Here is a 23,742-nt window from a genome sequence, read left to right as displayed (position 1 = left end):
GGTTCCTCCAAAACATATCTCCTGTGCCGGAGCAAAGCCTAAGAAGGGCCGTCAGGGCAAGCGTGGCTCGGCAACGAGCGCCGCTGTGGCACCTGGCCCTCCCCCGATCACGGGGCAGCCCGAGGGGACTAGCCGTCACACTTCGGTGGGCGCTAGTCACCCGTGTCCTCCCGACACAGTGCCGAACACCACTGGTTGTCGGGATGGGCTATTGCATGGGCTACCGGTCCGTTCAGCGCTCGCTCAGCCCACGGGGCCTGAGGCGCTGTCGGCCAGGTGCATTATGAGCGATACGGAGCCGATCGCCCGGGGGGATCCCAGAGTCAACTCGGCCCCCACAATCGGCTGAGTCATCCGATGACGACGAGGAACCAGACCGATTACAACGGCTGTCTATCTCTGAAACGGAGCTCCGTTTAGTACAGAGGGATATGATAAGAGTACTTAATCTACCCTCCGCTGATGAGCCCCCTCCGCCCAATCATAAATCTTTCAAGCGAAGGACGGGCTCCACATCTAGCAGCGATAAAATATTCCCCATACTTCCTGTAGATCAAGTTTGCGTGGAACATATCGACAACATCATGTCAACGGATAAATGGCGTCCGTTTCTCAGACGGGAACGAGATTATTTTCGTTTCCCGTCTGAAGATTTTGCGAAGTTTTTCACTCCGCCTACTCTCCCCGACGCAGCAAAAGATAAACTTGCGGCCGATGAGAGTGGTTCGTCTTCCAAGCGACCCTTTGTGGACAAATCGCGTTGTAAACTTGAGGACGTTTTGAAGAAGATAGACACAGCTTCACGTTTCGGTTTGCGATCAACGTCTTTCTTACTTCTTCTCACAGAATATTTGGCCGTGGGCTATGAAGAGGACTCGCCGATTCCAGCGGATATGCTGACTGCGGCCCTTCATTGCCTTGACCATGGTCTGCGCTCAGTGCTTGATCAATTCGCACGTGTGTCGGCCCTATCAACGTCCACCCGCCGGGGTAATGTGCTCGATGCACTTTTCCTCCCGTCGCAGGGTGCTCGAAAAAGACTTGACGATCTCCCCTTGATGGGCACGGATCTATTTGACGGTAAATTCGAAGATCAGATGCGAGATGAGGCCAAACGTCTGAAGGCTACGGAGAAAATCAACTTCAAGAAGCCTCCAGCACCGGCGCCCAAACAACAGCGGGGTAGGGGCAAAACATTTGTGATTCCCCGCTGCAAACCTCTGAAATCTGGTCGCGGTGGTTTTCGTGGCCGCACGGACAATACTTCCGGTGCGCGCACCACGCAGGCCCGCACGTTCTCTGGACAACAACGGCCCCAATCCGGTCGTGGTTTCCGGGCACCGGCCCCCCGCTATCCCGGGGGCTGGCGCAAGTGACTTAGTAGACTCGTGGCGGCCTCCCGCCGTCGGACCCGTGGCAGGCCGTCTCCGAGACTTTGCGGGGTCCTGGGGTTTAGTTACGTCCGACCGGTGGGTGCTCGACACGATCGGGTGCGGCTACGCACTCGAGTTCTCCAGCACCCCCCCGTCGGACATGATCGTTCGACCGACGGTAGTTCCGTCCGATCCTACCAAACGTCTCTCCCTCGAAGGGGAGATCAATTCCCTCCTCGGGAAACGGGCAATTCGCCCGCTCCCTCCGGGGGAGACGCGGTCGGGCTTCATGTCGACCTTCTTCCTGGTACCCAAGAAGGAGGCCGGCATGTGGTGCCCGATTTTAAATCTAAAACCCCTCAACAAATTTATTCGGCCAAGACGTTTTCGCATGGATACGCTCAACATCATACTCCAATCGATTCATACACCTGCGTGGGGGGCCAGTCTAGATCTGAAAGATGCATATCTACACGTTCCTGTCAGACCAGACCACTGGAAGTTTCTTCGTTTTCAGTACGAGAACGTCCAGTACGAGTTCATGGTTCTTCCGTTTGGTCTAGCCACCTCACCCCGAGTCTTCACGCATGTGGTGAAGACAATCGGGGCCGCATTAAGAAAACAAGGTGTGATGATCTTCATGTATCTGGACGATTGGATCATTATTGCTCAGTCTCAGGCGGCCGCGTCGGCGGCACTCAATCTGACTTGGCGTCTAGCGGCGGATCTCTGGTTTATTATCAACGCCGAGAAATCCCATCCACATCCATCCCAATTCCCAATCTTTCTGGGAGCGTCTCTCGATCTCCAGAAGGGATTGGTTCGGCCTACGGAGGAACGAGTTGTAAATCTCCAACAGTGTGTGTCTCTGTTTCTCCCGATGACCATGGCCCCAGCACAAGCCTGGCTAAGGTTGCTCGGTCTCATGGCCAGTATGGTAGATGTGGTGAACTTTTGCAGACTAAGGATGCGTCCCATCCAATTACATCTGCTGTCCTTCTATCGGCCCAGTCGTCACCACATACGTCATCTGGTGCCGACCACACCTTGGCTGATACCGCACCTCCATTGGTGGCTCGACAATGCCAATCTCACGGAGGGGCGCGCGTTTCACAATCCCAAGCTGTCAGTGACCATCACGACAGATGCGTCACTTTTTGGCTGGGGGGCCACCCTCCACCCGCGCCAAGTAGCGGGTCGGTGGGGGCCCAAAGATTGCTCAAAGCACATAAACGTGCTGGAGATGTTGGCAGTCATCAATGCTCTCCAACGTTTTCAAGCATCAGTGACGAACCAGGTAGTCAACATTCGATGCGACAATGCCACAGTAGTGGCCTACATCAATGGACAAGGAGGCACGCGATCCGCCCAACTATGCGCGCTCACGTGGAATCTCTTCCATTGGTGTATGAGCCACAGAGTAACACTCTTGGCAAGTCATCTCCCGGGCGAGGAGAACGTCACAGCCGACGCTCTCTCCAGGGGGTGGGTCGTTCCGACGGAATGGACACTGCGTCCGCAGGTTGTCCAGTCACTTTTTCTTCTGATCGATCGGCCTCATGTCGACCTGTTTGCCTCTCGAAACAACCACCAGTTACCGGTATATTGCGCAAGACACAACGACCCTTGCGCATGGCAGACAGATGCACTGGCGATACGGTGGGACAGACTACTTGCGTACGCCTTTCCCCCTTCTCCCTCATACCTCGAGTACTGACCAAAGTGGAACAGGAGGACTGCAAGATCCTCCTCATAGCTCCCTTTTGGCCACGCCAGCCTTGGTTCCCGAGACTCATCAGGCTCTTGGTTCACCGCCCGGTGATCTTCCGAAGAGGGCAGACATACTGTTCCAGCCCAGCTCGGGTTTTCTTCACCCGGCCCCGGAGGATCTCCACCTGACGTGCTGGGTATTATCAAGCAATCCTTCCGCACGGCGGGCCTTTCTGAACGAGCTGCGGCCATTGCAGCCTGCAGCCGGCGGGAATCTACCAGGAAAATTTATAGCAGTATATTACACCATTTTTACAAATGGTGTAGAGCCAGGTCTCTGCGTCCCTCCGATACTTCTATAGGAGAGATTGCAGACTTCCTAGTAGGCCTCTTTGACAGTGATCTTGCTACAGCCACAGTTAAAAATTATCGTTCGGCTATAGCGGCTATTCATGGAGGCTTCTCTGACGGTTCCTCGGTGTCAGATAATCAGAATCTTAGCCAACTTATCAAGGGGATGTTTGTGTCACGCCCCCCGACACGTAGGCTATTACCATCGTGGGATCTCTTTGCCGTTTTATCAACCTTATCGAGACCCCCGTTTGAACCAATGGGCAGCTCAACCTTGTTGCAGCTGTCGGTTAAAGTGTCATTTCTGTTAGCAGTGGCTACGTCTAGACGACGTAGCGAGCTGCATTCGCTTACGGTGGAGACAGGTCATATCCGGTGGGAACCAGGGGGTGTACGCCCGGTTCCTTAAACAGGTTTTCTGACCAAAAATCAGTCGGAATCATTTTCACCTCCTGACATTTTTGTGCCGGACATCAAATCCTTTTCGTCTGTCTCTCGTGACAAACTTTGGTGTCCGGTCAGGGCCCTGAAGTGGTACGTTGATAGAACTAAAACGCTCCGAAGCGGCCACTCACAGCTGTTTTTAACAACGACTCCACCATACCGACCGGCCTCGCGTGATACAATTTCCCGCTGGTTGGTTACGGCCATCAAATCAGCAATAGACTCACCAACAACAGATTCCGTTGGGTCAGTCCATGCACATGAGGTCAGGGCAACTTCTACTTCCTGGGCCTTTTTTAAGGGTGTTTCTGTTAAAGATATTACACAGGCAGCGTGTTGGAAAACCCCCAACACCTTCACAGAGTGCTATTTGAAGGATGTCCTCCAGACGGAAGGCAGAGCCGGGAGAGTGGTGCTGAAGGCGGCGAGCCGAGCATCATCGGGTCCACAGGATCCTCTCCTACCCGGGACTTCCCTAGAATAGGTGAGTCTCCTCATCCTGTCTATTTACATTAATACATTACACTGTATTGAATATAAATGTATAGCTAAACACTCTTGTAGCAAGGTCATTGGTCTTGGACAAGTTACCTTTTTTGTATCAGTTTACCTTGTGCATGGGCTTGGTTTGAAGTGTTTTAGAACTTGCTTTAAGAAGTGTTGTGTACTAACAGTGCTCTTCTTTGCAGGATTCAACTGTATTATATCATAATACTTTACATTATGAGGCGTCCCCCCTTACAAGGGCTGACGTCTCGGTTAACATGCGAGGGTAATTAATATCCTTTACATGTAGATTTATTGTTTTTTTCCCCTGTCCGCCTTTGGACAGAACAGTGGGAGCCATCTGGGGTTACATTTCCATGTTTCGTGCCCCTGTGAGTAAGCAATAGCATCTCGCATAGTGACCCACCTCCTTGACGGTGCTAGTCTATGCATAAGTAGTATTGCTCTACAGGTAAGTAGAGTGAAGTAGACTCCCCCCCCCCCCCCCCACAAAAGTGTGGTTGGGGTCTACGAACGGATACTTACCTGTAGAGCATCCCTCCCCCCTACCCCACTCTTCTCGATGCCTTGGGTACTTTGTTGTATTCCGACTTAGCGCTCGAGAAAAGAGGACGCTCACGAGGCACGCATGCCGCGGGGTATTATGGGTAGGGCGCCAGAGGGCGCTATTGTATATAACTCTTAGCGAAAATACCTGCCGGTAGGGGGAATATGCATAAGTAGTAATTGCTCTACAGGTAAGTATTCGTTCGTAGACCCCAACCACACTTCTGTGGGGGGGGGGGGGGGATTTTTTCGTATGGCGTTTAAATCTCACCCTCTTGCACAAAGCTGGTGTCATGCCTTGTTTACATGATCTGAAATTTTGGTTTAATTCCATTGGTAAAGAACAGAGTTATTTAGGATCAAAAGTAGGACAATTTTTTTTGACACATAAGTACAAACAATTTTTATCCTCCCATAACACAGTCAAACTATCTACACAATAATACCAGAGTCTAATTCACAACACACGGGACCTATGGCTTTACGTCCCATCCGAAGGATGAAGCAATAATGGTAAAGTGCCTTGCTCAAGAGCACAAGCACCATGTTCCCACGTCAGGATTCGAACCCATGTACCACGGCACACGAGTCGAACACCCAACAATGACTACACAGCACCCCACAATGACTACACAGCACCCCACAATGACTATACACAGCACCCCACAGTGACTACACAGCACCCCACAGTGACTACACAGCACCCCACAGTGACTACACAGCACCCCACAATGACTACACAGCACCCCACAGTGACTACACAGCACCCCACAATGACTACATAGCACCCCACAGTGACTACACAGCACCCCACAATGACTACACAGCACCCCACAGTGACTACACAGCACCCCACAGTGACTACACAGCACCCCACAGTGACTACACAGCCCCCCACATTGACTACACAGCCCCCCACATTGACTACACAGCACCCCACAATGACTACACAGCACCCCACAGTGACTACACAGCACCCCACAGTGATTACACAGCACCCCACAGTGACTACACAGCACCCCACAGTGACTACACAGCACCCCACAGTGACTACGCAGCACCCCACAATGACTACACAGCACCCCACAGTGACTACACAGCACCCCACAGTGACTACACAGCACCCCACAGTGACTACACAGCACCCCACAGTGACTACACAGCACCCCACAATGACTACACAGCACCCCACAATGACTACACAGCACCCCACAATGACTACACAGCACCCCACAATGACTACACAGCACCCCACAGTGACTACACAGCACCCCACAATAACTACACAGCACCCCACGATGACTACACAGCACCCCACAGTGACTACACAGCACCCCACAGTGACTACACAGCACCCCACAGTGACTACACAATACAATTTGATAATCCAGGTGCACACGTTGTAACTTCACACAGGTTGACTGGGAGTGTCGGGACCACGTCCTGTCAAGGCACAAAGGTTGAATTTTTTCTACTTTTGTGATTTTTTTGATTTTTTTTTTTAGTGCTGACTTATGACAATTGTCTTAATATGTCAGAGTTGCACTCGGGTCACAAAACAAAATTGGTGACTGAAATGTTCCCAATGGTCGTAGCTCAGGCGCAGCTGGATCCTGAAAAGTCAGTCACGGACTCTTCTGTGTCATCGCAAGGTCGACCTGAGGGTGGCTTCACTGGTATTATTAAGCATCTAAATAGATTGGAATGATCTCTATTTTAAAGTCACAAGCCTATTGTTTTAATTCTTTCCTCTTCCAAGAGGTAATTGTGTTTTGATATTTTATTTCTTATACAAGTTTATGTTGAAAGCCAATGCATCGCAACATTAATATCCAAATTTTGCTTTAAAAACAAAGTCCCCTGTAAGCAGTTTCTGTAATAGAAATTAGCAAATGAACTCATATTTCCATGTTTGACCGTCTAATTTCAACCCCTTAAGGACGGGGTGTAATGGGGACATTCCTCCACACATAGAGCAAGTGGCCCGCATGACTGCACAGCCTTTGTGTGGTAGCGGGACTGCACAAAAGCAGCAGCTGTGGAACTACCCACTAGCCGTGTGCCACGGCATACCACAGCTGGCAATCCAATGAGGATTAGCGGCCGCGGCCATGACCGCTTCCCGTACGCATGGGGTTAAGTGTAAAAGTGTTTACTTTAACATATTTTATCTTAATTTCAATGTTTGATTGAATAGCTTGTTTAATTTTGTTGTGCAGTTTTATTCTTGATTTCATTGGTTATTTTTATGGGGATTTTTTTTTTTTCTTGGGTTTTTGTGTTTTGTGGCTCTTTGATTGTTTGAGTTCCTTAGCTGATGGCAAACAGATGTGTCAAGGAGGAGATTTTACAAACCACAATGGCACTGGAGGAAAGTCCATCTATGGCAAGAAATTTGAAGATGAAAACTTCATCTTAAAACACACACAACCTGGTAAGTTTGGTTTGATCATGAATGTTGACCAAGTCTATACTTCTGGAACACATGAACACAGTCATATGGGTATTAACCGCTAACCCTAACCCTAACCCCTAAACCCTTTGGAGGATTTTGGAAGATTGAGGCTGAAAGGCAAAAATGTGACACTTTATTTTGGAGGATGGAATGTGACTAGGTCTTAAGCTGTACCCTGCATTATGTCCAGTCTTGCATAATTGATTTGAGGCCTACATTATACTGGATATCATCAACACTGCTTTTGGATATCATTGACTATGCCTCAATAATTGACAGTGATTGTTGGATGATTTTGAATGATTGAGGCAGTGGTCACCCTTCCAGTGAAGAAGGCAAGAAATTACGGATGAGTTTGGAGAATTGAGGCAGAATCAATTTTTTAACAATGGCAATTGGATGATTTTGCAGGATTGAGAATGCATCATCATGACAGCACTAGACAGCAAGGATTAGAGCTAATAAGGTAGACTGTCGGCAAGTCAGTGCAGTTTTATCCTAGTCTGCTGCTCACTGTAAGGCAACTTGGCAATGCTAACCTGAAGTTTACTGGCATGTCAGTTGGTCTCTAGCCCCTCCCTATTCTACACATGGCCAAATCATAAAAGTATTCTTTAATGTTCCATCAGGAGTATTATCTATGGCGAATTCAGGACCTGGTACGAATAGCTCACAGTTCTTCCTCATAACTGCAAAGACAGAATGGTGAGTCAGCTTTGTTTTAGTGCAATAATTAATCTGCCATGTTATCAGTGTTGTAGCACATGGTGCATAAACACATAATCCAAGTTCCAAGTGTGTAATTATTAGTGTACAATCTTTTTTTCAACATGAGTAATAGCTCCTAAATAGTTTTGACCAACGAACAACGACATATAACAATTGTTGACTGCTGTGATGTGGGATATTCCGTTTCTAACGCCCAAAGGCCGAGGGTGCTATGCGCCCTGAGGGGGTTCAAAACGCCATATCCCATATCACGACAGTCAACATTTGTTTTGTTATGCCTTGCCAATAAGTTGAAAGATACATGTAAATACTTTTAACTTACTATGCAAGAATGAATTGAATCACTGCGGTGTAACCTTTGATAACTGCAGGCTTTTCTGCCAGACATGAGACTGAGTGGTTGCAGTTCTCAGTCACGAGCGTGGGAAAGCCCCACACGTGTGCAACTTGCGCAATTTATATGCAGCCCAGTGTATATGAGGTTCAGTTATATGGAACACAGTGTGTATGAATTAAATGATTATTTTTACAGAGTGAACATGTCGCCGTTTGAGATCAATGAAATTACAGTATTCAAGCACATGATATATCCATATGGTTTATACGTAATACGAATGTATTAATAAGCACCTTCCCGTTGCATAGCCATTTTTTATGTTAATACAGGAACTCATAGTTACACATTTGAGTACGATCGTCAGTGATGTCTTGTTACAGATGTAGACTGTGTAGGAGCAATCTTGTGAGATAATACTTGGTATGCTTTCTCTACAGGCTCGATGGAAAACATGTGGTGTTTGGTCATGTGACCGAAGGAATGGACATTGTAAGAAAGATTGAAAATGTTGGAACAAAGTCAGGAAAACCTAAAGAAAAAGTGACCATTTGTGACTGTGGTGAACTGGTATAGTTGATCTTGGTCAACTCTGGAACACTCTACAGATGAGTTCTACCATCATGAGGGAAGCATCCAGCAACAAACCAGCTAGCTACTGGCCTTCTCATCATAAGAATCTTTCTTAGCTTTTAACAAATACTTTTAAACAGTTTTGGATTCTGAAATAATGTAGAAACCAACGAGGAAGGCTAAGGACGGTTATTTGAGGAAAAAACAAGGAGGTTTGTTGCACAAGTGTGTAATCAAGTGTGTGACAATTAGCTTTTACAATCCAACAATGGTCTGGATGTGAGAATGATAATGTCTTTGTGCTGAGCAATGCCTAATTGTATTCTACTTCTAATACAAGGCCACAGTTGACAGTTGGTAGTCCATGGGCCCTTTGCACACTTGTGTGGTAAGAGAGGCCACACGTGTTGAGTATCTTTCAGGTCTAATTGGGAACAAAATAAACAGGAAATAGGGCAATTCCAGCATCAAGGACATTACAAATCAGACAATGTTTTTGTTATTTTTATTTTTACTTTTGGAGTTAGTGAATAAACCTTAAAATGTATTTATCATTGTCAAGGAGATTATACACTGTGATTTTGGGATCATTTCTCTGAATTATTAATTAAATATCGTGGTTAATTGGCTTTGTCACAGATTACATTTTTTTGATTTTTTTTTAATACTTTAACATCTGTGCAAATTTCTGTGAATGTGTGGATATATTTTAGAAAAAAAGTACTAATGTTATGATAAGAACATGTTGAAAAAGGTTCATGGCCAAATGGTGTTGAACCAATTCTGCATTTGATCTGTAGTCCCTTAAATTTGGCATCATGAACATTGCAATTTGGATGTCAAGGACATTACGCTGAATTTTCCCTGTTAATTTGAAGTTGGGTCAGCTAATTGATTGAAAGAGTTCAGTTTGTCACTTCTTGAAACTGTTTTGATGATAAACTTGCTATTTCAATCATTTCATGGAAGCAAAAATATGAAAATATTTAACCTAACAATATAAACAGTTCATTTATGTCACATGACATATACCAGATTTTGTTAAAGAAATTCATACCAAGAGATACAGTAGCTACTAAAGTCAGTTTAGTGAACATGCTTCACTGAATTCCTCTTAACCTGATATCAATCAGAATGTTCAGAAATATGAATGTAACAGACATGCTTAGTAGTCCATTACATGAACCAAAGGATGATGTTCTGTTTCCTCAAGTCTATACTTTTCCTAGTTTAAATTGTTCAAGCTCATACTGTATGAGCTTGAACAATTTAAAGTAGATACAGGGTGACCCCCCCAAAAAGTTGTGCAAGCAGACATCGTTGCATTTCTCAAAAAGTATCTAACATGAGTATTTCATTTTGATGGAGAATATTGAATATACTCTTGTGTATAATCAGTGAAAGTGTCATGGAAACCCTTTCATGCAAACCAGAGCTGTAACAGATCATAAAAGGATATGTGCTTTTCAACTATTCCAATGGGAATTACACATTGCATTGGAAATCACTCAACCGGCACTCTGCAATGGGTCTTTTCATTTAACTGTGTAAATCCATCGGAACAGGTGAAAAACACATTGCCATTTATAATCTGTTGTATCTCTGGTTTGTATGAATGGATTTTCATCAAATTTTCACTGTGATGCTGATGTTTTTGAAAAATTTAAAGGTGTCTGCGTGCACAAGTTTTTTGGGGTCACCCCATACATTTGTGTGCTGTATACACAAAGAAATGATACTGAATAAATTAACTGTCATTCTGAGGCATTTTAGAGTTTCTAGTTCCAGCAGCATGGTGTGAATCCATGTTGATGACTCGGGAGGGAAGGAATTACTCCTCAAAATAGACAATGGACACAATTTGACACTTTGTTGCATTATTCATAATACTGCTCAGAGCTGTATTTATTGTTGCAGGCAATTAAATTTGCCCCAAACTTCCAGCGCGGGCCAAATCACAATTTCATGCCCTCAAATTCTCTGTAATTAGAGGTTTTTATGGCCCATGCAGTTTGTGATTTGTAAAAATAAAGGATGGATGCTCTGCACAGGACTTTGGGCTTCTGTTTCTGTGAAATTTGTATTGTATTAGGCTCTAAAATTGCTCTTTTTTCCAGTGGACTGGAGGAATCATTTTCCAAAATGGCGCTGGACCTCATGACTACTTTAAGGGATGATCATCGCTCGAGTACAATTTTCCCCCAAAGTCTTTGGTTAACCGCCAAAAAAATGCACAGAGTGAAAAGATGATGAAATAAGCTTTAGTTTGATAGGTGATTTTTTGAAGTGGGGGCATTTTGTGTTATATGAATTTAATAAATCTCACTAAAATGTAGTGCACTATACATTTTTATATGAATTCTGGCCAGTCTTTCAGTAAACACAGAACAACAAATGCATAATATAAAATAAAGACTTTCTTTGCTTTTGAAAATTGAAACCTTTCTCAACAGGTCATTTCCACTGTTTCAACTAAAAAGAAACATTGTTAGGGTTTTTTAGAGGGCAGTGGTTTTGTATGACTGGGATAGGTATGAGTAAACCTTGTGTGCATTCATTGTCACTAAATTAAAATACCGGTAAATAATACCTCTTGAGATATCTACAATGCAGGTCTAGTGATTATTGCAGTCCTGAATGTTACTAGGTGATGGTACTGTTCCCTGGTGATACTCGGTCAGGGTTAGACTCCTGTCCTTGCAGCTGTTGATCAAACAATATCTTGCCTAAACTGTCCAGTGTGAAATAGGTCGCTCATTTGCATACTGTAATGTTATTGGTCATGCCTCTACGACACATTATTTGCTTGCCAAATAATTGCTTGCCAAATAATGTCCGCACATAGCATGCATCCTATTGTGTCTTGCTGTGCAGTTGTCAAGACACTGCGATTCCATATTTTGCAGTTATCTTCCAACCAGATCCATGGTGAACTACATGTATATGGCAGTGCTGGGACGCTATTAGGCATTGGACACTTCATGCCAAATTAGACTATAGACCCTTCATGTTGCGGCCATCTTGATTTTCCCATTCAAATCAGTGTAACCAAAGCGAGGCTGGAAGGAAAAATAGTCTGGTTCCTTTTTCCACAAAAAACATCATTCAGTACTGTTATTTACTGAAATGGTGGCAGCATGATAAAGGTCTATACGTGCTCAGTAGAAACAATTTCACATGGAACAGTCTTTGATGTGGCATCAGGGCTGGTAACCAGAATGGCTTAGGAATTGCCTTCTTTCTCCCTAAAGGACATGTCCACTACATTGGATGCCTTGGTTTATCAGCAGGGAGATCAGGGCCGCTTGGGAAGTATGGTGGGTTAATAGGTATGATGGCTTAGGTTAGCTTGTCGGGAGCCAAAGGCGACAAGACCGCTTTACAGTTATTCACAGTTCCTGAAGCGCAAACTTCATATATTTGGTTTAAAGTGATTAGATTTGTTTGGTTCATACTAAAAAAAAGTTGCAAATAATGTGGTTTAACCCTTTTCTTAGCGACCGCCTAAGAAATAATCTGCGCACTGTACCAAAGGGTTAAGACAAAACCACAATAAAATGGATGTCAACTACAGAATATCACACATCTACAAGCTTTTTTAATTTGTTTTCACCAAAAAATTCATTGGAAGTCTCAAATTGATGAAAATAATGGAGAAAAAAAAAATCAGTTCAAAATTAACTGTTATTTTAACTTTTTACAAAACATGATTAGTATGAAAAAAAAGATACATGTATAGTATAAGTTGTACAAAACCTTACAAAACCTGGGGGGGGGGCAATGGGGGCCAAGCCCCCCCCCCAAAAAAAACCCCCTGAAACCATTGTTTGGTTTTAATCGATGTAGCAATAAAGGCAGGCACTGTGTACACCACCATCTTTCCGCAAAAAAATTGGTTAAAGTGGTCAGAAATTGCCTCAGATTGCACCACAGAGCATCTAGAATCCAAAAAATTTTGGAGGCCCTTAAACTTTTTGGGGGACCAAATTTCTTTTTTGGCCCCCCCCCCCAAAAAAAATTGTGTTCTGGATCCGCCCTTGATCCTGACATCTTTAAAGACGTTATTTTCAACAGTGGCTGATGTTTTCACGACGGCGATCAACATGATCTACAAACACAATGTTGAATATGTATCTGGTCATAAAGTATCAGTTTCCTTTTAGTCAATTTAAAGACACCTACCGGTACTTACAGAGAAAAATAACTGGGCTAGGCAAGTGCTTTTTTTTGTATAATCTGAGCACGTCAGGATTTTTCTTGGTAACAATCTGTGTTCCTTATCAATGCTCATCCCTGAAACCTCTGCACCCAGTGGTCAAAGCGTTTCCTACAGTAGCTTCTATCAGATCATTTAGTATGTACATTGTATCTACATAGTTTTCAGAGTTTTAAAACATTTTCTTAACATTTCTCATGGAAAAGTCATTACATCATTTAAAGAGTTTCACGGTATACTATGGACGATAGATGAACCAGAACACCACCTTCCACCCCTGTAGCAGAGTACATGTACATTACAAAATGTTTTTTGTTGGATTTGGCATAAAACCACGGATGAGTGAAAAAATTTGTACTCATTAAGCAACAATCAATTGTGGGTATGAACACATTGAAAATTGAATAATTTGAATAAATTCCTGTTTGATGTAATCAAGATTTCTGAATTATGATTGCTGGTTGTGTAAAATCAATTAAATATTTCTGATTAAGGGTGTCGGAGTTACTTGTTACAATACCTGATTTAGGATTTTCCTGTGAAAGTCAAGTATATATACATAAAATTAATGACGGCGCTCTGAAAAATGATGATGAATGGCCCAAAGTGAAATCTATGTAAATGGTATCTCCTGACCTTTTAACCAGCTTCAAACATTAGTACGTCTGTATGTTTTTAGATCTGGGAGCAGATATTCTACTTCATACTAAATGGAGGAATGAGTAAAATGCCACTTGCATTTCACTGGCATGCCAGACCATGTGGCACCTTAGGTATTGCTTGGCAATTGCTAAGGTTCATACAGGCATGGTATTACGCATCAGTCTGTTCAGCTCGATGGCCAATGACATTGATCTCTTGTCTTGATGCAATGAATCTCATCTACGTCTCTTGTTAGCCAGTATATCAGGGTTGGGTGTATTGGTCCCTTGTCTAGTCCTCTTCCTCTTTGGTGAGCTGTCCTTTTCTGAGGGGGTGACTGAGGCAAGAGAAGTCATTGTTGGCAGACGAATGGTGGTCTTCAGTGACTCCTTTGGGGTACCTTCAAGGACAAACATGTACGTTATAATAAGCCATGAGGTATAAATATTGTTTGTTTTCCACATCCACAGTTCAATTTGAATTGCCTGGATATTAGACACAGTGATGATAGCTGACATTACATGATTCAGGGCAAGCTTTGCACCAGCCACCTACAGCTATAGAATGCTCTGGTGACAGTGAACCTTTATCTTGCTTGTCAGTTGCTTAAACAGTTACAAACATCAACCATCAACTGAAAAAACCCATTGCCAGTTCACCTCAAAAGCTTCAACAATTAAGAACACTATTAATTGTCCATGCAGTTTTTTTGGTGCAGTTGCTTGAGTTTTAAAGAATGAATCTTCATAAATTGGATTGCTAGTGGTTTTTTTTGTTACAACCACTATGACTTATTAGTTTTACATCAACCGCGCATAATAACTCAACAGGGACATTCATTCTCCTGCTAATCCTAGTGAACTTAATTTGTCAGAAAATCACTGAATTTTTACGTGAAAATGCATCCATGTAGCATCAATCCACTTTGTTGGCTTGCCTGGAATGAGGATATGGCCAAAGAAAATAATAGTTCTGCTTCCGGTTTCCCTACCTACCCTATTCTGACAGCCCCTACCCTAATTTTTTTATTAGAAAAATGAGGAAAACACACCTAAAACCATCACTTGATACCTTTTACCCTTGACTACATGCAGATGCCTCCATATGATCGTAAAGAAAAAAAAATGGTAAGGGTAGTGTATTCTTAGAAAGTCAATTTCTCCACGAATCTCGACGGTTCATCTTGATCGATTGATTCTTGGTAAACCGTGGATATTCGTAGCTCCAACCGTGAATGTTCTACTGGGGCTTTAGGAAAGGGGCATTTATATAATTTGTAATTTCAGTAAAAAGTAAAAGGGTAGGGAAAAGGGATGAATTTAAGAATTTTGATTTGATTGGTACAATACATGTTGAGTATTTGTTTAATTGCATGTGGAGTTAGAGACACATGTGAGATTCAATAATGCAACTCACCTTCTTCCACTACTGCAGCAACTCCTTTTCTTTTGCCTGTCATAAGCTCGCCATATTCATCACTTGGTAATGTAAACTCTGACTGCACATTGGGAAACGGAAGAATCTCAGACTCATGCTGCCATGGAAACAAAACACACACAAAACACCACATTTATTTCTCCACTGATATCAAGCAAGGTTGTTTTTTCCTTCTCTTGAACAGGTGTCGAAGCTCACACTCAAACCACATTTAACCCTAACCTCCTAGGCCCTCTGGCTAGAATGCAACCTCAATCCTGCAAAATCCTCCAATTGCCACCAAGAAAAAAAATTGGATTCAGACTCAATCCTCCAAAATCATGCGTTATTTCTTGAATTTAGTCTGGGGAGGGTGACCACTGCCTCAATCCTCCAAAATCCTCTGCCAATTACTACTATGGTTTGAGGCACTGTGAATGGCGCTTAGAAGCAGTGCGGATGAAATACGAGAAAAACACAGAGCTGATTTATGCATGACTGAACATAACCAATGCAGGCTGGCTTGACATAATGCATCCTCAACAAAAAAAGCAATACATCTTTGCCATTCATCCTCAATCCTTTAAAATCATCCAAAACTGACAGGAGGAGTTTGGAGGATTGAGGGTTAGGATTAATGATTGTGAATAATATCCCAAAATCAATTTAAAAGTGAGCACTTTGTCTCACAAACATATTCAGATCATCACAGCCATTCTTTCCTAGTGCCAAATGTACCATACCGGGTACTTGCTCAATGCTGCTCAATATTTCATTGAGTGTTTTATAAAAAACTCTTTAACCCTCCCTTGCTTGCTGTCAAATACAACACAGCTTTCCCAGCAGTCAAAATCAATCAAGTGACTGTTTTTAACTGTTAAAACTCCCGACCTACATTAACCTTTATTCCCCAACTCCATCAAAATCCATCCCCCCAGTTTGGTGGATTTTCGGGGACTTGGTCTTGCAGGCCTGGTTTGACTAAATATTGATGGAGTATGATGGACTTGGGCCTGGAGGCCAAATTAAAGCATGCGCTTGAAGCAGTGTCATTGATGGATTTTGGCGGACTTGGTCCAATACTTAGTAAAACACTGTGTTCCCACTTGAATTGGGAAAAGGTGGATCAAGATCCGGCATTTTGGTGTGATCGTTATCTTACCGCAACAAACTGCAAGTCGCGTTCCCACTTATGCTTGATCCAACGTTTTGAATGGAAATGTCGAGTCTGAAAGGTCACCCAGTTCAGTATTACGCATGCGCTAGCTTGCTGAGTGTGTGCTCTGTAGCAGTTTTGCATGCTGGAACGGACGAATACGTAATGAAAATTGTAAAAGGCCTATTGTAGTATTAGGCTGTGTCCGGATGACTTGGCCAAGGCTTGAAATTACACGCGAGTCTCCCATAGACTCGTGTGTAATATGAAACAGTAGCCAATTCGGACACACCGCCTTTAGGATATGGACGCATGTGCTGCATGCATGCATTATTTTGTGCACAGGCCGGATGTTGACAGGTCAAATTGCCGCATCAGATCCACCTTTTGCATTCCCATTTGATCGTGATCCGCCATTGCAGGATCTGATCCACCAATTGGGGGATCTGATCCACCAATTGGGGGATCTGTATGCTAGTCCAGAGGTGGATCAAGAAAGGTGGATCTGATCCTGATCCACCTTATAACGGTTAGCGTTCCCACTACACACAATTGCCGGGTCTGATCCACCAATTGGGGGATCTGATCCAGCAATTTGGCAAAAGATGGATCAGAGCCCCCAATTGGTGGATCTAGTGGGAACGGGGTCAAAGACAGAAGGGAGTTAGGGTTGAGTCAATGACTGGCTGTGACTGTTTATGTAACTTGATACAGCTTTGCCCTGACAGTAGGTGATTGATAAGCCAGCTGTACCTTCATATTACTTGCTTTTGTCTGTTGATGGAATTTGACTAGTCACAGTGCTTGCTACAAATACGATCCGACTGTTGGTGACTAGCCTGTGTACAAAGGCATGTCAGGGGAAGAGGATTGATTTGTTGACTGTCTGTAACTGTTCAGGCAGCAGAAGGATTAATTTGTGTGTTTTACATGTACAGTAGTTGCCCATTTAGCATTTAGCAATCCTTACAATTTTCTATGACTTGTTTCTTGGTAAATTTTCAGATTCAACCATAACAAATTATGTGGCTGATGCACACAACCTATTCATAAATGTCAACAGTTCCACTAAGGAACCTGCACCTACAATAAAAGTATTAACAGCCTGAAAATATCAACAAGTTAGTTCTGTTTTCAGTTCACTGAATTGATTCCCATTTGCTGGATGTACACATACCAATGCTTGCATGTCATACATGGTGCTGAGATGTTGCCAGATCTGTTGTGAGGTTACTTTGCGTCCTGTAGATTGCTGTAGCTTGTCATGAATGCACATCATTTGGAAGTTCTTGTTCACTCCTTGATCAATCAAACACAACCCAAAAAAAACCAAATACATGTATTAAATCCCTAGACACTCAAACTCAGCGTCTTTGTTTAGCCATGGGGTCATTCCATGTCGTCATTCCATGTCAAATCTGTCAAATCCACAGATTTTCTTTTAAAATTATTTGGTCATATGAGAAACTCCAAAACCCAAAATTAGACTTTCTTGATCGTTTGGTTTGTGTTCATTGAACTTTTGCCCTTACACTTTTTCACTATGTCTGGTAAGGAATGTTGGACAAAGATGATCTCATATTAACCTTAACTCCCCAGGCCTTTTTGCTAGGATGTAGCCTCAATCCTGCAAAATCCTCCAAATAGCCTCATGGAAAAATAGCATATAAAGCCTCAATCCTGCAAATTCCTCCATTCTTTCTTGAATATGGTCTGTGGAGGGGTGACCACTGCCTGAATCCTGCAAAATCCTGCGGCAGTCGATCAGACTGTCAATATGTTGAGGCTTGGCCAGTGACATCCTGGAGCAGTATGGAGGATTTCAACTTCAAGCATAATCCAGGCCAATATTCATGCATGGCTGAGCAAAAACAACACAAGGTCCGGCCCAAGACCTTGACAAAGTGCTTCCTACGAAATCAGTAACGTACTTTTGCCATGTAACCTCAATCCTCCAAATTCCTCCACTTTGGCACAGAGGATTTTGAAGGATTCAGGGTGGTTAGGGTTAAAGCCTTCACGTAAAAATTGTCCAGTGTGCAAATACAAAACAAGCATGAAACTTTTGAAGCACAATACTGTCAACTTGTCTAACAAGTTTTCCAACAGACATGATAGTGTTACTAGTTGATTATTGAACACAGTGATTCAGGTTGGGACCGAGTTGACTTGGGATTGAGTTGACCTGGGACTAAGTTGCATTGGCTTTGGAGTGGACTGAGCTGAGTTGGGACCAACTTGACTTGAGACTTTTTTATTGGAACGAATTATGGCCCAAACACAAGGACAAACATGTAGTCACTCAAAGGTGTGGGCCAGCAACTAGAAACAACAGAGCAAAGGAATGGAATATCCTAGTGACAAAAGGTATCTGTTCAAATTTGGTTTCAGTTGTGAAAGATTATAGTTAGAAAGGAATCAAGATTCATGTAAAAATATGTAGGATTAAGATGACCAACGACTGTTTGCTGTTAGGACATGAACACACCAAAATGTCAGATTCTGAGTGAAGATGTCTGAGAACCATCAGTTATTTTTTTATCAAAGGGCAACATTACCCTAACGTACCCAAATCCATCAAAATCCACACCCCTGGGGATTTGGGTGGTCTCGGGATACCTCCATATTTAACAAACTGGGGGATGGATTCAGGATTGTAAGCCTAGCTGTACTGCAGCAGGATTTTGATGGATTCAGGAAACCTCTATATTGAGCTGCTGGGGAACTTTGATGGATTCAGGATCTCAACAGTTTTAAAACTCTTTGGCTATGTTTGTGGTCAAGTATTTACTTGAAGCCACGCCAAGTCTTTCACATGATGTACAAAAATGTACATACTGGGGGATGGGAGCTTGTGACTGGGGCTTATTAGGCCTCAGCATATAAACAATGGATTATGTAAATGACCCATCCAGACAAAGCAATGCTGGGGTCCCCACCTCCATTCACTGGTTAACGTGTGTATACTTACATACATGTACATGTACGATTACATAATTATCCATTGAAAGAATATATATAAATATTTCATGCACTGTGCTAATGAATGCTGAATAAGTCATGCTTTAGTAAACATGAAATATAGGACAATATGGCTCATTGAAATAACCCTTCCAGACAATGCACACATCATGGTGTACATAATTATACACACAGCCCAAGTTGAAAAGAAAAACTTGTAACCCCACATCATACATGTATCCACCAGCAGTTGAACCATGCAAGTGGTGTACATGTATTTTGATGGATCCTATGCAGCAACACACAATTTTCATGCGAGCATGGTACCCTGAATCCGTCAAAATCCACCAGCAATTCAGGTGATGGATTTTGAAGACTCTATGAAAAAACAAACTGCAATTTTTTTATACCAGCATGGTATCCTGAATCCATCAGAATCCATCAAAACTTTGGCTGTTGGACTTTGATGAATTCAGGACACCTCCAGTATTTACACTGGTGGATTCTGATGGACTCAGGACACCAACATTTTTTGCGTGACAAAATTGGTGGATTTTGACGGATTTAGGATACTTTCTAGTAAAAGTGCCCAAGGGGTATGGCTGTCAGACAAACGGCATCGGACTTGTGAGGCGTCGGATGAGTGAACCAAAAAAAAAGTAAATTTAATTGTCGGAACTACGAGGCATCGGACTAAGGCGTCGGACCTGTGGGGCGTCGGACCTATGGGGCATCCGATCCTAGCTTCGGACTTATGGGCCTTTATTTCGTTGGGGATGAAATTTTGTTGGACTTGTAAGGCATTGGACCTATGAGGCGTCGGACTTATGCGCCCCGTGTGCACACGGGGCTTTCTAGAAGTAGGTACCGGTATTCCTAATCCTAGCTTGGAATACCCAGCTCTAGCATGTCTAGGCTCACGACATGGGAGATTTGAATCTCCCATGCCAATGAGCCTAGCGCTTGGTATTCCAATTCAATACCAAGTACCATGACTACGGGTACGGGTATATGTTTACGTTTTAAGTCTGTGACTCAGCAGAATCAGTCTGGATGTAAAAGCCTTACAACTCAACAAGCACTGAAAAAAAGCAGGGCTGTATAATGGCGACTATATTTGCCAAAAACTTGGAAAAAGTCGATCATCAATAGGCCTACTTTAAAACTGTTTCTTTTCTGATTTACTTGGTCATTATTTTACATACTGCATCGGGTCTCACTCTTAAAGCCTATAAAGGTATTGTTCTGTCTTCGTCCGTGTGTAGTTAGTTGTTTAAGTTTTGTCCTGTCCCGGGAAAGGTACAAAAGCAGTGCTTCACCTTTTTCCTTTATGTTGACATCGTTTAATTAATGTTTACACTTAAAGGGAATATACAACATTTGCAAACATCGAAAAATAAAATTACCAAGTTTTTACGAAATACCTTAATAGGATGTTGGTAAATGACAGTCTAAAGCATCCTGTAAAATTATGGCACCTGGTATACTGTCATTTTCAAGAAAAGTGGTATTTTTGTATCAATTTCCAACGCTGATCGGCCGATCAGCGTTGGAAACAACTGGCTTTTTTTTCAAATACTGGCCCCAATTGACCATTGCACTTGTTTGCAATCGATTACAAATCTATGAACGGGTACGAGCCAGCTAGACTGGTTCCCTGACCTTACAATTCCCTAGTGTATGTAAACTGCTCTGTTTCTTCTTATATGGAGTCAGGGAACCAGACTACAGGAAAATGATCGTTTTTCTTGGTTTTTATAGCATTTTCGAACCCAAAACCTCCAAAAAGTCAGTGTAACTATATTTGCTTTATATTTCCAACCCCCCAATTCCATCCATTTCTGAAAATTACAGCAAAAGCAAATGATGTATATTCCCTTTAATTACATACTGTCTGCGAGTGTGAAGAATGTTTTGTTTAAACATATATTTTTTTCTGTATGAATTGTCACTGAGGATGTCAATGTGAAAATAAACGTAAATGTCAAATTGATTTTGATTAAGACAATTTCAAAAGAGAGCCATTTACAGCCCTGTTTGTCATCTACATCTTCTAACATGTCTAAGTAAATACTGGACAGGACCGATTGTTATCTTCGTAAAGACTTCCAGCTAGATTCGTTTACACACATTGGCGTATCAAAATAAAAATTCACAAAAATTAGACATCTGAAAAAGGCAGCACTTTCTGATTAGCCTATACAGAGGGTGAATATGCTTCTAAAGCAAAAATAAACTAGGCCTACCAACTAACATGACTAAGCCTAAATGTGAAAATCTAAATTCGACAAAGTTTGACATGTTTTTGTACATGGTCATATGGTGGAAGTGTGGCCTTTATACGGAGGTAGTCCAGTAAATTGGCCACATTTTATGGGGCTATTATATTATTCGAAGTGGCTATCGTTACGACAGTCGTTGTTTAGCGCCCTCTACGATACTTTTTTGATACGCACGCAGGTATATAATTATTTGTTTCCACACGTTTTAGCGAGTAGTGCGACAGCTCAGTCGATAGAGGGTAGGATTTTGCACCGCGAGGTTGCGGGCTCGAATCTCAGTTTTGCACATAATTTATTTTCCTTTTCTAACCTGAGGCTTTGGAGGATTTTTTTTAAAAGGGAAATAAAGTCCGAATTTCATAACGTTCAAATTCACTTTTTTCCTTCTAATTTTATATTTTCTTGTCATGTTTTTATAAAAGTTGCAGTCTACCGTAACGATAGAAAATGGGAAATGCGTTACGGCTGCCCATGGAGGAAGGAATGTTCCTTCCTCCATGGGCTGCCGTAACAATAGCCACTGCGTATATTATTAGTATTAAGTGTCAGTATCACCATGGAGCTATATATCAGCATGATCAGAAAATTACAAATATTTACCAACTGGTTTGTGACCCCTCATTGCATGGAATAAATTCACTTCCATTTCTACACTCCATGACAGCGATAACTCTTCGTCAACAGCCATTCCGTGCATGCCTCGAGCTAGATACGTGCGTCGAGGGGATCGGGATGCGTTTGGTGGTTAAAGTTGTGCACAAAAAAACCCAAAACGCGTACCGTTCACGTCCACGTGCGCACCACACACGGGGCTCTTGCTGTAAAAAAAAAAGAAAAAAGCGCCCTCTCGCCTCGCGCACGGAGCGCGTTGATTAACAGACGGCACATTTGTTTTAGGGAATCATTGAAAATAATAGTAAGTTCCAAAAATAAAATTCAAAAGGTGTTAAAACATACTAAAAATACAAACCGTAAAAAAAGAATATTCATTAGGCCTACGAAGTTTAAAGAAATAATGTCCACACAAAATTTACTATTATTTTCAACTCTTAAAAAACACATTGTCCGGACTTTAGGGTACGAAATTTACATGAACCTGTGGAATTATTCCGCATGAAATGGTATCCTTCGGAAGAAAATAATCATTGAATTGAAGGTGGTTAAGTTTCCACGCAAAAAAGAAGTGTGTCCACGGTGAAAAATGGTGAAAACGGCACGAAAATTCTATTTTGGAACAATTCAATTCAATTCAATTTTTTTATTCTCACCATGTAAAAACATGAAACTTGTCTCCTCAATTCTGCACACATATACTACACATTAAAAACTTCACATTAAAACCATAAAAACATATATGTATATATATCATGCAATAAATTCAGAATATGAGTTAAACAAACTTTGGCATATCTCTCTTGTGACCCCTCACAAGAGAGATATGCCAAAGTTTGTTTAACTCATATTCTGAATTTATTGCATGATTATAGCTCTACAGAGATGTATCGAGCACTGTGAATTGTGATAGAAGACGATTTCATTGGATATATGTATATATATGTACAAATAGTCGTAACAATGTGAGAAATAGTACACGTAACCAGAAATAGAACAACAAATTTAGCCTAATTAAATAAATAAATAAAATATCTGGATTGATAGAGCTATATGTATAATAGCAAAAAACCTGTTGCACAAAAATGGGAAGGGAACAATGGCAAGCGGGGGGGGGGGGGGGGGGGTAAAAAGGCCAGGGGGATACGAGTGGGGAGAAAGGAAAGGGTTGGAACTTAGGCCGTGTCCGAAACAGGCTTCCAGAGCTACGGCTACGTCTATTGTCAGCCCGTCCCCGCGTATTTTCAATGGGCGCGGACCTAGACCTAGCTCTAGACAGTTGATTCGGATGCAGCCTTATATGTACGAACGTACATTTAATCGCGATTTAAAAAGCATTATCTAGTATAAGTCGGAACGGTGGCAAACAAGACCCTGCTGGCTACGTGCCTAGCGGACAAACTTCTTTTTGTAAACAAATATAATTCAACGATAT

General features: G+C 42.6%; 2 protein-coding genes across 5 annotated transcripts in view; one reads left to right on the top strand and one right to left on the bottom strand.

The window, feature by feature from the left end:
- Window positions 1–11,609, top strand: part of LOC119728678 (peptidyl-prolyl cis-trans isomerase E-like) — a 29,350-nt gene extending 17,741 nt beyond the window's left edge. For 2 of the 3 annotated variants that reach the window (XM_038200998.1, XM_038200997.1), the window contains exons 8-10: window positions 7,260–7,365; window positions 8,016–8,091; window positions 8,890–11,609. In XM_038200998.1, coding sequence (XP_038056926.1) covers window positions 7,260–7,365; window positions 8,016–8,091; window positions 8,890–9,025 — 318 coding nt within the window. In that variant the 3' untranslated portion in view covers window positions 9,026–11,609. The remainder of the gene's footprint in view (window positions 1–7,259; window positions 7,366–8,015; window positions 8,092–8,889) is intronic. The other variant, XR_005271117.1, reaches the window with a different exon arrangement.
- Window positions 11,610–13,546: 1,937 nt separating this feature from the next.
- LOC119728679 (MRG/MORF4L-binding protein-like) lies at window positions 13,547–22,526 on the bottom strand. Of its 2 annotated transcripts, none has more exons than XM_038201000.1 (4): window positions 22,296–22,526; window positions 17,630–17,751; window positions 15,297–15,414; window positions 13,547–14,280 (listed from the first exon to the last, which is right to left on the bottom strand). In XM_038201000.1, exons 1-4 carry the CDS (start codon window positions 22,390–22,392, stop codon window positions 14,117–14,119), a joined length of 501 nt encoding a protein of 166 aa, XP_038056928.1. In that variant the 5' UTR covers window positions 22,393–22,526; the 3' UTR covers window positions 13,547–14,116. The 2 variants fall into 2 exon arrangements, with proteins under 2 accessions (XP_038056928.1, XP_038056929.1); XM_038201001.1 differs by having other exon boundaries at window positions 15,297–15,378.
- Between the last annotated feature and the right edge of the window lie 1,216 nt (window positions 22,527–23,742).

The sequence above is a fragment of the Patiria miniata genome, unplaced genomic scaffold, assembly GCF_015706575.1.
Source record: "Patiria miniata isolate m_02_andy unplaced genomic scaffold, ASM1570657v1 HiC_scaffold_20, whole genome shotgun sequence".
NCBI lineage: Eukaryota > Metazoa > Echinodermata > Asteroidea > Valvatida > Asterinidae > Patiria > Patiria miniata.
Note: the sequence above shows the minus strand (reverse complement) of the source record. Positions and strands in the feature narration are given on the sequence as shown.

Coding starts and splice junctions, on each gene's coding strand:
- LOC119728679 (XM_038201000.1), bottom strand. CDS start 22,392: ATGCACGGAATGGCTGTTGACGAAGAGTTATCGCTGTCATGGAGTGTA. Junction 17,752..22,295: donor GAGGGGTCACAAACCAGTTG/GTAAATATTTGT, acceptor TGATTGATCAAG/GAGTGAACAAGAACTTCCAA. Junction 14,281..15,296: donor TGCTGCAGTAGTGGAAGAAG/GTGAGTTGCATT, acceptor TTGTCCTTGAAG/GTACCCCAAAGGAGTCACTG.